Source organism: Dermacentor silvarum, chromosome 5 (assembly GCF_013339745.2).
Source record: "Dermacentor silvarum isolate Dsil-2018 chromosome 5, BIME_Dsil_1.4, whole genome shotgun sequence".
Lineage (NCBI taxonomy): Eukaryota > Metazoa > Arthropoda > Arachnida > Ixodida > Ixodidae > Dermacentor > Dermacentor silvarum.
The window spans coordinates 131,331,395-131,344,515 of NC_051158.1; the positions used below are offsets into that span (position 1 = coordinate 131,331,395).

General features: G+C 44.4%; 1 protein-coding gene across 4 annotated transcripts in view; it reads right to left on the bottom strand.

Moving 5' to 3' along the window:
• LOC119454432 (uncharacterized) overlaps positions 1-10,502 on the bottom strand; it is an 86,899-nt gene extending 76,397 nt beyond the window's left edge. For all 4 annotated transcript variants that reach the window (XR_007467312.1, XM_049668472.1, XM_049668471.1 and 1 more), the window contains exons 1-2: positions 10,351-10,502; positions 576-668 (exon numbers count right to left, since the gene is read on the bottom strand). Coding sequence is in view for 3 of the 4 variants with exons in the window: in XM_049668472.1 (XP_049524429.1) it covers positions 576-636 (61 nt within the window). In the remaining variant the exon portion in view is untranslated. The remainder of the gene's footprint in view (positions 1-575; positions 669-10,350) is intronic.
• Positions 10,503-13,121: the final 2,619 nt, after the last annotated feature.

The window sequence follows — 13,121 nt, forward strand, 5'->3', positions numbered from 1 at the left end:
TAAATACAAACATACATAAATAGATAGTTGGTCCCGGAAAATGCATGAAGTACTCCGCCGCGCCATGCATTCGGAGGCCGCGCGTTGGCTTCGCGGCTGTGGCGCTAGATGGCACCGAGGGTTCTAACGGAAGCGGGAAAGATGAATACCGATGCACTACACGCCTTATACATGACTCGCTCGATTCCACGGTGGCAACAGATTGTGTCGATGCAATGATTTAATGTTAACGCATTACCATCAACAGTCATCGTGAAATGTGTTTTCCCAGATTTTTATACCAAAAAGGAAAGCGTTCCCTTCAAATGCCGATTCTGCAGAGACTGCAGCCTGAACACAGCCCATACCTTGCACTTCAAACGAAATGTTTTCAAACCATTTGGCAAACATTGCCTCCAGTTCGCGCAATATAAGTTCTTTGTTTGCATATGCAAGACCACTGACATTCCGCAGTTCATTTTTTTATGAAATGCATCTTTACACAATCCAGTAAATAATATATCTGCCTTTGCGCTAGTAAGTGAATACTTACTAGTGCATCAAATATAGTTTCCAATCAGTGCAAAGAAACTTACCCTGGCCGTTGCAAAAGCAAAAGACGATTATAGTAAGAGCAAGGTGATGCTTCAATTCCATTGGCCGTTGTTGCGTACTTATTGGTTGTAAGTCTGGAAGAAAGTTAGGGCTATTAGAACTAGTCAACCACAAACAAAAGAAAAAACGCTTAACCTTGCACGCAGCCGCGCAATGCTTGAAATAGCGAAGCTGGGCGATCGTAGCCCACCATTTTCCGTAAGTGCGCGCGAACTTTTCGTCTCATTACTCGTGATGATTATAATTTCTTTTCGCGCGTATCGGAGTTACGGCCGTCCGTCACTGCGCGTTGTATAGCGCAGCTTGCAACACCGACGCCGCGTTCCATGCCGACACCGCGTTTCAGGAGACCCGCTTCGTGAATGCGCCTCTCTCTCGCTCTCATAGCGCCCAAACCTCTTCACCCAAAGCTTCACCTCGCAGAGCCCGAGCGTACGAACACGCCAGCTGGGGACGAAGACGACGACTCTCGAACGCAATCATATGGTTCGAATAAATGCATATTCCGCAAGCGTGGCTGTATAGCCTAGTGGTTACGACGCTCGCCTTGAGACCAGGGGTACGCGGGTTCGCATCTAGCCTCGGCAAGAAGGTTTATTAAATGCGAAGCATTTCATGTCGAACATTTTATAGTTTGACAGTATCTATCTATCTAGCCGCCTACGACTTTTCGCTCTCATGGTCGTTTCGTTAACTTGGTATCTACCAAAATTGGCATACTATTATAACAGTATATGAGGAACATAAATGATATTTCATAACATGAATATCATGACATGCGTGTCATGCAGGTCATGAAACAGCTGCCTACATCTTGGTGCTTTTATGGTCGTTTCGTTCACTTGCAAAATGGTGTGCAGAAGAAGGGGGCATATAATGTACAAGCTTAGGGTAGAGGAAGCGAAAGGTGCCACTTGGTTTAGTGTTCCCTCCGACCACTATGGCCTGCAAGTGCGCTCCTGCGCTGCTGAGCAAGAGGTCGCGGGATCGAATCCCGGCCCCGGCGGGTACATTTCGATGGAGGTGAAATGCAAAAACGCCCATGTGCTTCCGTTGTAGTGCACGTTAAAGAACCCCAGGTGGTCAAAATTTATCCGGAGCCCTCCACTACGGCGTGCTTCATAATCAGAACTGGTTTTGGCACGTAAAACCCCAGAAAGAAGTTTCGTTAACTTGGTAGGTACCAAATTTGACACATTATGAAGGGAGTGTATGACGAATATAAGTGATCGGTCATACATGCGTGTCATGTAGGTCATGACAATGACCCAGCGAAAAGTATTAACACTCAAAAACCACTGAACTGGGTTCGAACATGGGTACTAAGTGATGGAAACACTAAAGAATTATGGTAGAAGTCATAGTCATCAGCATGACTCGGCAAAAATGACCATGACTCAGCGAAAAAAGATTACCACACAAAAACCACTGAGATGGGTTCTGACGTGGGTACTAAGTGAAGGAAACACTAATCGAAAATTGTAGAAATCATAGTCATGACCATGACTCAGTAAAAATGGCAGACATAGCCAAAAAAGATTAACACTCAAAAACAACTGAAATGGGTTCGGACGTGGGTACTAAGGATGTTGGTAGGGCGTAGTTATGAGCATGACTCAGCAAAAATGACAGACACACAGAAAAAATATTAGCACTCAAAAAATCACTGAAATCGGTTCGGACGTGGTGCTAAGTGAAGGAAAAGTCATAGGCAAGAGCATGGCTAAGGCTTTCGCCTTAAGGTCTCTTAGGTGTAGCTAAAGGGAGTCCTGAGGACTGATGACATGAATGTCATGGCATGCGTGTCATGCAGGTCACGAAAGAGCCGCCTACGTCTTGGTGCTCTCATTGTCGTTGCGTTAACTTGGTAGGTTCCTCGCACACTGCTTCGCATAACATCGATTCCCACAGGTCATGGGATCCGCCGCCTTTTTTCTTTCTTGGTAGTTTCTTAATACTCACCACAAATTACGGCTGGCTTAAACAGCTTCGCTGTTAAAAGCGAAGTGAAAGGAAAATGTGCAGATCCAACGCATACAATAGAATCTATGTGAGACAGTGATGTGTACGACTTGGTTTTCTGATTTGCTATAGAACGTTTAATCTTATAGAATTTTTATGTACGTGGACCACAAATGTCGCAAATGCCTTTCTTTTTCTTTAAGCACTACATCGCCTCATAGGCGATACCAAAAAATGACACAGTTTCGCCCTAAGGGCGAAGCAATGAATGCGATAGCAACACAGCAATGTGACACGAAGTAAGGTGAGCGGCTTTGGTAGCAATATGAATTGTAGTAAACATGAGCTGATTAAGTAAGCAGGTGTGCTGCGGCGTAAGTAGACCGACATGAAGAGAGACTCGATGACCACGAGAAGGCGCGTGTGAAACGGTGGTGTTGATGAGAAACGCTTCCCGTGGGCAGCGCGTGCGAAGGGACACACCTGTAGCGCTGCACTGCCGATACGGGCAGTATTGCATGTGTAGCGTGCGTTGGAAAATGTGGCCCGACTATTACTAACTGAATGAACAAGCGTGGTGTGAGCGCGCACAAGCAAACATAAATAGATCACAGTGAATGACCGCAGACAACGATTGTCAAAACGCTGGCAGCAAGCGCATATACGTCGCAGCGGGCGAAGGTACGTGCGGTCTATCGCTTCAACGGAAACTGAGCGGCGAATGCACAGCGCATAGAAAAGGTCAGAGCCGTATGGAGATAAGAGACAGTGCGGCCGGCGAGCGACGAGCGCGGTTGTTGGCAGAGTAGAAGTGCGCCCCCCCCCCCCTCGCTCCCTCCGGCGCTGCCGTCCCGCTTCCTTGCTTGCGCGTGGGAGATTGAGTGGGAAGTTCCCCTTGCGCCCGGTTGCAAGATAGGCCTGTGGTGCCGGAGCACAGCGTCGCCCCGCCTCCCTCCCTCCCTCCCTCCCTCCCTCCCATACCCCCACGCGCGACGGTCGCGTTTGCTTTCCGCCGTGCGTTCGCTCTCCGTGATAGCGTGCGTCCCCCGCACGCTACCGCTCGGGCATACGGCGCGCGGCGATGTTTTTATCTGTACGGAACCTCACGGCGACGCCGACGGCAGAAATCCAGTTTACGTGTCCATATAATTGCTATCGCAATAAAACAAACTCGAAATTGAGCGGATAAACATTACGAGACGTATGTGCTGTGTTAACCCAGGGACGAAGACCATGCTTGTTGAGGGACGAATGGTCATTAAAGGTGTAAGCAGAGAAAAGAACAACACGTAACAAGCAATATTCAGGAATCGTGTATGTCTTGTGCCACTGTGCCACATATCCATTATCGAAGATTGGCCACGAACAATTCCATAAACAGTGTCACATAGAAAATAGATAAATGGAAGAAAATTGTGTAAATCAAGGACTATATCATGTAAAAATCATTATTACCTGATCGGTGCGCCACAGTATATGTGGCGCACCGAATATGTAAGGATTAGCCGAGAACGGGCGCACACACAGTTTTACGTACCGAATGATTAAATGACAGTAAATAATGTAAACACCGTAATGCAACTGCCTAAACGCGACGGGTATAAGGCATGTATGTAGCCTGGAAACTGTCTCGCGCTTACTACTGGGCACGCAGCGCCATCTAGCCCTGCCACAGTGAACTTGTGCGTTTAGCATTCACGAAGATATATTCAGACAAAATAATCTGAATAACAATGGCGTGCGTTTTACTCCCGCCGCACCGGAGAAGTTTTATCAAATCTTATGCCCGTTGAAGGGTGGCTCATACGCAGTGGCACACACCCAATGACACAGGCTTGCGTTAAATAATCCTAATAAAAAGAGGCACATATGTTCAGGCACATGCTCAGCTGTATATACGCAAGAATTAAAGTTTGTGGTAAACCGGTTTACCGAAAAGCTGCAAATACCCACTTGAACATACCCAGTTATCAAAATTGACATAAAAATGTTTGTGGAAGTGAGGCACTTGTCTATTTTTACCTTCCCAATGATCATACTTGGGCATAACGAGGCTCCTTGAAGAGCGACACAAATAGTGGCGCATACCCAATAATGCAGTCGACGCGGCACCCGTGCCCAAGTTGGCCGCACAATGACCTTCGAAATCAATTTCCTGATCATGTGATGCTCTAACTACTAGAACATAGAATATCAAGTGAGACCAACTGGCTGGAAAGTGGTTATAAACTCAGGCAGGGAGCCAGCCAACAGCCCGGCCACCCACTGAGCCGACCATCCAGCCGGACAGCCGGCCGGTCGGTTATCCATCCATCCATCCATCCATCTGGCTGGCTGACAGGCTGGCTGGCTGGATGGATGGATGAATGAGTGCCTGGCAGCCCGCCAGCTGGCCCATCAGCCACAGCCAGCCAAACCCAGCCAGCCAGCAAAAGCCAGCCACAACCAGCCAGTCATCCATCCAGCTAGCTAGCCAGCTATACAGCTCACCCTTCCGCCCGCTTGACCGACCAATCGACACCGGAAAGTGCTTCAAGTAGCCGAAGAATGGTAATCACATTAATAACAACAATGGAAGGCCCACGGCGGCATGAACGAGCCTGCATGACGACGATACAATGACAATTGCATGATGACCATGTGATGATGACGTTGGAATGGCAACGACGGCATACCGACAGCGTGATGCCGATGCTGGAATTGTTTTGATGGTCTGACGACGAAGGAATAACAACAATGGAACAACCCTGGCGAGTGTACGACAACAACAGAATGACGACAATGTGAACGGGACAATGACAACATGAATGTGACGATTATGCATTGCGATCATAGCATGACAAATTTTGGAGGGACGATGTTCTTTACGATGGTGCCGTGACCGCTACATAATAACGACGATGGCGTGAGGACAACGCGACGCCCATGATGGAATTATGCCGATGGCATGACGACAGTGTAACATTTGGATGATGGAGCTGGATTGACAATGACAACATGACTACAATAGTGTGGAAATGGTATGCTGGAAATGATAGGACGATGCTAGAATAACGGCGACTGCACTACGAACATTGCATGATGACGAAGGCATGGCAGACAGTGGAATCGGTATACGACCACATGATTACGCTGGAATGACGGCGTGACGGCGGCTCTGTTACAATGATAATTCGAGAAGTCAATAATTACATTATGACGCACGATATGACAACGCAGAGACGACGGCAGAGTGAATATGGCAGAAGTATGACGATGACATCCCAACAAAGGAAGATCACGATGGAATGAAAGCGATGGAGTGACGACGGCCTGAAAAGTTCGGTGGCAGTGCATTGAACTGTGGACAAGTTAACGATAAACTGCATCCTTTGCAGCCATCTCAAGGAGCGGCCGAGGTAATCTTAACTACAGTCAACATCTGTTGCACCCACCCCGTGACGAAGATAGCTGGGGGTGTTGCTGTACTGTGCTGACGGCCGACGGTCTAAATACGATCCCCCTGAGCCCGCGCGTCCAGTTCGGCGGCAGCACATTGAACTGTGCGCACGCTAACGACAAAAGGCATCGTTTGCAGGTGAGAAATATAGTGTCAATTTTCTTTGACATTGTATTTGCAACTCTGCGCTGGTGCCGAATGCGCCTGTTGTCCTTCTCTTTTTTGAATTAAAATGGTTGGATTGATACCTGTGCTGTCGTACAACGTCGTCGGGGAAAAGGAAGGAGGGGGACAGTGATGTAGGAGCCCTATTTGCAGAATTTGAACACTAATTTCGTGCTGAACTCAACGACCTGAAAAGTCTGTTCAGTACTGCAGTGACACATGTGACAATGTGAAAGACATGACTCGGGATTTAAAGGCACTAAGAGAAGAATTAAAAAAAAAAAAACAAGGTAACTGAGCGTGAAAAACTAAAAGCTGAAAACGAATAGTTAACTCTGAAATTAAAAGAATTGGAACAGTATCCAAGGAGCAACAACCTTGAGATCAAATTGGTTCCGGACAAGTGCAACTCTTTAGTAGCCGTTCGAAAAATCTGTGTACTCCTCAGAGACGTAGTTGACCAGAAGGACAATTATATATGCCATAGAGTCCCAGCTGCGAACTCAACAAGCAAGAAAATTCTTGTTCGTTTTGTGAGGTGTGCTAAGAAAGACTCGATACTAGCGAAGGCTAAGAAAATGGGAACTGGCACAAAATACTTGGTCTGGCCAGTGATAACTGTGCAATTTTCGTCAATGAACATTTGACGAGGCACAAAAAGCAGTTGCTCGGAGCAACACTGGCAAAGAAAAAAGAACGGGTAACCAACAATCTTGAGAAACGCTTCCAATTTACCAATGTGAATAATTATCCGTCTACCATCTCGGAGGAATTTGAACGAGGTGGCTAACGCAGCTGCACGAGGACTTACTATCCGTGCACTACGCGACCAGGACCCCAATAATATGCTGGAGGAGAACAGGAACCGATTACTTACATATAATGAAGTCACGAAGCATTATTACATCAACAGAGTGGAATTCCCAGTTCCACATGCTAAGCTCAATAGAGCTCAAGCGGTGACTCTGAGATTGTTACAGACAAGAACTTACCCTAGTCCAAACTTTATTAACAAGCTATATCCAGAAAGAGAGGTACCAATCAATTGCGAGAAGTGTAATGGCATCATTACTCTGGATCATATGCTTTGGCAATGTCCTGTGGCTTTCACAGACTGCGACAAGGAAAGAGACTGGTGGCGGCGAGTGCTTCACAGTGGAGTGCTTTTAGATCAAGTACAGGCCGTCCAGAAGGCCCACGACACGGCGGTAAGGTTAAACCTTACTGTCCCGACGTGGGAGCCACCTGCGTCATCCTAAGGGTTGATCTTCAGGACCTGAATAAAGTTTATCATACCATACCATACAATGGTAAAGGTAACAAATGGAGCACCCCAAGGATAAGTATTGGGTCCCACCCTGTTTTTGTCATACATTAGTGACGTATCTCAGATTGACAACACAATTGATATAGTAATTTATTTATTTATTTATTTATTTATTTATTTTTATTTATTTCACAATACTGCCGGCTTCCTTTTGGAAGCCCAGGCAGGAGTGGTACAGACATCACGCGATTTGAAACACTTTTCCTCAAGGGAACAAAAAATAATAAAAAGGCAGACTAATAGACAAGGCAAACATATTTTAATGCACAATACAAAGAAATACGATGATGTCATCACATTTGCTGCCACTAGGAAAGGCGTAATAAAAGACACATCAGAATATCCAACACAAGCAAAAAGGAAACAATGAACGCATGACATTACAAGTACGTCTATACTGCAGATAAGAAGGAATCGGAAATGGTTGAATTGACCACACTTTGTGGAAGGGCGTTCCATTCGCGAATTGTCAGGAAGGCAGGAAGAAAGATATGCGTTTGTTCTTTTATGCGGCACTAAAATTTGTTTTGATTGTGCTTACCTCTGGTCAGTCGCGATTTATTCAATTGCATGTAGTTGTCAAATCTCATTTTAGTGTTTGCGGACGATACTAACATATTTTTTACTTCACGGACAAAGCGTGAACTTCAAGAAAACACTAACCATTATCTACAAAGCCTATCTGAATGGCTAAATGGTAATTGTATACAAAAAAGTCTCTAAAACAAATACATCATTTTCCCCCTCCAAATAAACGCAACCAACATGTCATGTATATTGCGTATGGAACTGAGAGTATTCAGAAAACACCTGAACAATAATTCCTAGGCGTTCGATTCCAAGAGTGTTTGGCATGGTCATGTCGTGTGGACGTCTGGTAATCGATATAACCCGATCAACAGGATGCATTAGAAATATTTCTACAGTTAACCTCTCCGGCGAAAAAAATTATTACACTTTATTATAGTCGAATATTGCCTATTGTTTGCTTGTATGACATATCACCACTCAGCGCAACTGTAATAGATTCACGGTACTACAAAAGCGAGTGCTACGTAATTTTTAAACTTATGCAGGAGATATCCGTAACTCACGTACCAGGGAGTTATTTGTGAAACACCAACATGCTTATGGCCAATCAAATTTATCTTTATAAAGTAGTGCAGCATGTACACACCACGAACATATACAACGATATTGATGCGGTAGTCGAACATCAGTACGGGTTTAGGCAGCATATGGGAAGGCATCCGAAGATTAGGACAAATTATGGGAAACAATCTTTAACATATGAAGCTATATATCTATATATATATATATATATATATACTTATACAGATTCTAAGTAAACAGAAACATATAATGAATTGGACAGATAGCTCTGGTAAACCTAAAATAATATAGAAAACGTCACTTGTAACAATAGCATGTGTATTGTAGACTGTCTTACATTAGTTTCTACTTTACTAACGACATTTCTGCTTTTTTTCGTTTTTTTTTTACTTTTTTGTTTTGTACGCACGGTGGACTGGTGCACAACCGTTCTCTACATTTCTGTAACGGGATAAAAAGGCATACATCTCATATATGTTATCCGATGTAATAGAAGTCAGTTCTTTTTCCTTCTTTTAGTATGGACTGAACGGGGGCAGAGGCCCTGTCGGGCTGTTTCAGCCTTGATAATGTCTGTCTCCACAGGAAATATCCTGAAATAAAGTGATTTTGATTTGATTTGAAAACGACGGCGTGTTGGCATTGGAGTTTACGTGCGCTTTCACGTGCATGACCCATCACTGCGAGCAGTATCGAAATACACCATGTCGGATGTTTGTGGTATGTTCGGTACCGGTCAATTGTGCAAGTCTGCAGGCCAGCATAGATGACAATGGTGCGGCGACGACGTTGTGGCATCGACTAATTGACGACAAAGCTAAGACGGCGCTACAGTAACGACCGCTATACTCATACCGGGTGTCCCACGTAACTTGATACAAATTTTAAAAATATGGAAATGCCACGTAGCTCAACCAAACCAAGGTAATGTTGTTTGCTATGACTTGGAGATACTCAGATTGTTTTTTCTCTTCCGCCTAATTACAAAAATTGGTCCTAATTAAACATTCAACTTCTCAAATATTATATACATGAAAAGTGTCAATGAGAAAATTGTAGAGCAACATGAAGAATCCCCGATACAGATTTTTGTTACTCAATACGTGCTACATAAAACTGGTTTTACAAGTGTGGGAGAAGTCCGCGAATACACCCCCAATTTCCGCGTGACTGGCCGCTCGTCGAGGCCCTTTGCGTGGCGCATTGGCACAATGCTCCCGACTGCGTACCACGGCCTACCCTAATGGCCTACCACGCCTACCCTTCTGTGAAAGGATAGAAACAAGGCCGAGGTGTAGATGGTGGTGAGGGATGTGTCATGGGGAACCAACACAGGATGCGCCAGTGAACTGTGGCCTAGTTCCTGATGAGCCTCATCCCGCAGAACGGGTAGCGCTGCCTGCTCAGAATGATAAATTTAGCCATCAGCTGCCCTACACATCTCTACTATACCATCGGCACGCGATTATGTGGGAGTTCCAACAAAATTTTATTCACCGATTGTGACCCTGCAATACGCACAATAGATGAAATAATTTAACGAATTCAAAAATACGCGAGGGTTCTGCGAAAAACCGCCATCTCTCGATAAAAAAAATTGTTTCCTTTTAGACCCTACACATAAATACATGCATGCAAATATATATATATATATATATATATATATATATATATATAAACCAATACCAATTATACGACACGTGTCAGCATAAGTGAGGTCATGCTTAGCAGAGCAAACATGAACACATACCTGTAACCACTGACACTTCGCACGGACACAAGCCACTGGCGTTTCCACGAATAGATACTGCTGCAGCAATATATATATATATATATATATATATACGAGATAATATCACGCAGGTTATATATATTTTGTTGTGTACAAGAGGTTCTCTATAACATCTGTAGTCCAACTGTACATCTCCAGGAACCTACTTTCAGTAATTTGCACAAATAGCAAAAAAGAAGCCTATGCTCGAGTGCTCCATCACTGTCGTGAGCACAATGGACAGTGTTTTCTTCATGGTAACGTTGAATGTCACTGTAGTAGTACAGAGATACGTATGAAACGGCAAAGAACACCTTGTGGTCACAGAATATAAATTGTCTTCCGCATACGCGTATGTGATCTAGTTGCAAGCGGTGTTGTAAATGAAAATTAGAAGATATACGATTTTTTTGCATAGGTTCTTGATCAAAATTGCACTGAAAGCACAGGATTCTACGGCAAAACGATTTTTTGGATTTCGGGTGCATGTTTACATAACACTTGTTCGTAAGTATTGAAAAAAGAAGGCCGAAAAATCTGAAAGACTTAGTTCTTTCATTCTTCTCTATAACTTGCACTTAGTATCAATCATTTCACAAAACATGTAATGGGAGGGAAAGTGCTGAGGCCGCCCGGTTGGCTGCTGGATCTTGCATTCACGTTTGTAGGACGGATTTCAAAAAAACACTTAAAGAGAAGGGAACACACCAGTGCTCGTCCAGTCTACGTATTTCCTGCTGTGTAAGTGTTTTTTTCTTTCAAATGTGCCCTGCACTCATGAATGTGAGATACAACTCATGAGCTATCAGAAATGTGGGATATGACTGACAATTTGTTCTAAAAAACAAGATACGCCCAAAGAATTCCTAAAAGCGTAATTACGTTCCCAACCCTTTTGTATGCAGTCGCCACTGCCGAGAATGGAACAAGCATCCTCTTCAACGCCGGAGGGTCACAGTTCAGTACGGGTTTAGAATTCGTTCGAGGTTCATAAGTTAAGTTTTTTTTTCTTTCGTTTTTTTATATCGTGACAGCTTCAGGGTATTGTTGAGCTACGGTGATAGTCAGATTTTATTCAGCAGGTAGAGAGCCCAACGGAGCATTATAACGCGTTTCTTTAGTTCACTGTGAATTAGGTTTTGAAAAAAATTATTCACAGCCTCCGTTTTTCCCGAATTTTACGTAGCGAATTACATGTAAATAATTACTCGTCATAATAATTTCTTGTCAATATTGTAATGTAAGGATTATTTTGTTTACTCTGTAACACTCTTTGTAAGTCAAATAATTTTTCAATAACCAATTACACGCAAGCAGTTTCACTTTACCTCAACAAGCCAATAATGGTGACGCATACAAGAGCACTTAAATTAGGCAGTACCTATAGTACCCTATAGTACCTATAGTACGTGGTGGCGTGGAGTAGAGGTAGAACACCCAACTTCAAATCTGAAGGTCGTAAGTTCGAATCCTGCTCCATTCCACTACATTTTCAGGCATGGAGTGGTGCCTGACACCGGCAAAAAATACATATTGCCGAGAGCTAGTGGGGCTATACTAGTTCAGGTGAAACCAAACTAGGCAGGCCCACTAAGCTTCATCAAAGTCACTCCCTCACCAGAACAGGAATTGGCCTCCCTGGTGCTGTATTCGGCCACTACCTCCCTGATGACTCCAACAATTAACCCATGGCCCTCAGTCCCGAGTGGCTGCGGAGCACCTGACCAAGGCGGCGGTCAGACCTGCGACGTGGCAGAGGGTGGTAAGAATCTCTGGGTCCGGACAGGCCGCCAATGAAAACTGAACCTAGCAACGTTCAACACGCACACCCTCTCGAGTGAGGCTAGCTTAGCAGGACTATTTGAGGAATTATCAGGCATTGCCTGGGATATTATTGGCCTTAGTGAGGCTAGAAGAACTGGTAAGGCTTACACAGTGCTGTCTAACGGCCACGTCCTCTGCGACAGAGGTCTTCCAGATAAGAGATAACTTGGAGTAGGATTTCTAGTCCATAAGGACATAGCGGGCCACATTGAATAATTCTACAGCATAAATGAGAGTGTAGCAGTCGTCGTAATAAAGGTAAATAGCAGGTATAGAATGAAGGTAGTACAAGCCTACGCCCCAACCTCCAGTCACGATGATGAAAAGATAGAACAGTTTTATGAAGATGTGGAATTAGCAATGAGAAAGGTGCAAACTCACTATACTGTACTCATGGGCGACTTCAATGCAAAAGTGGGCAAAAAGCAGGTTGGCGAGCAAGCAATTGGCAACTACGGCATCGATTCTAGGAATGCAAGAGGAGAGATGTTGGTGGAATTCGCGGAAAGGAATAGGCTTCGAATAATGAATACATTCTTCAGGAAGCGCACCAACAGCAAGTGGACCTTGAAAAGCCCTAATGGAGAAACAAGAAATGAAATAGATTTCATACTCTCTGCCGATCCAAGCATAGTGCAGAATGTAGAAGTGTTAGGTAAGGTAAAGTGCAGTGACCATAGGTTAGTGAGGTCTAGGATTTCTCTGAATTTGAAGAGCGAAAGAGTGAAATTAGTCAAGAGGAAACAGGCCAACCTAGACGCAGTAAGGGTGAAAGCAGACCAATTCAGGCTGGTGCTCGCAAACAAATATGCAGCTTTGGAACAGGAAGATGAAGACAACATAGAGGTAATGAATGAAACCGTAACCAGGCAGATCTCAGAAGCAGCAATTGAAGTGGGAGGTAAGGCACCAAAGCAACCTGTAGG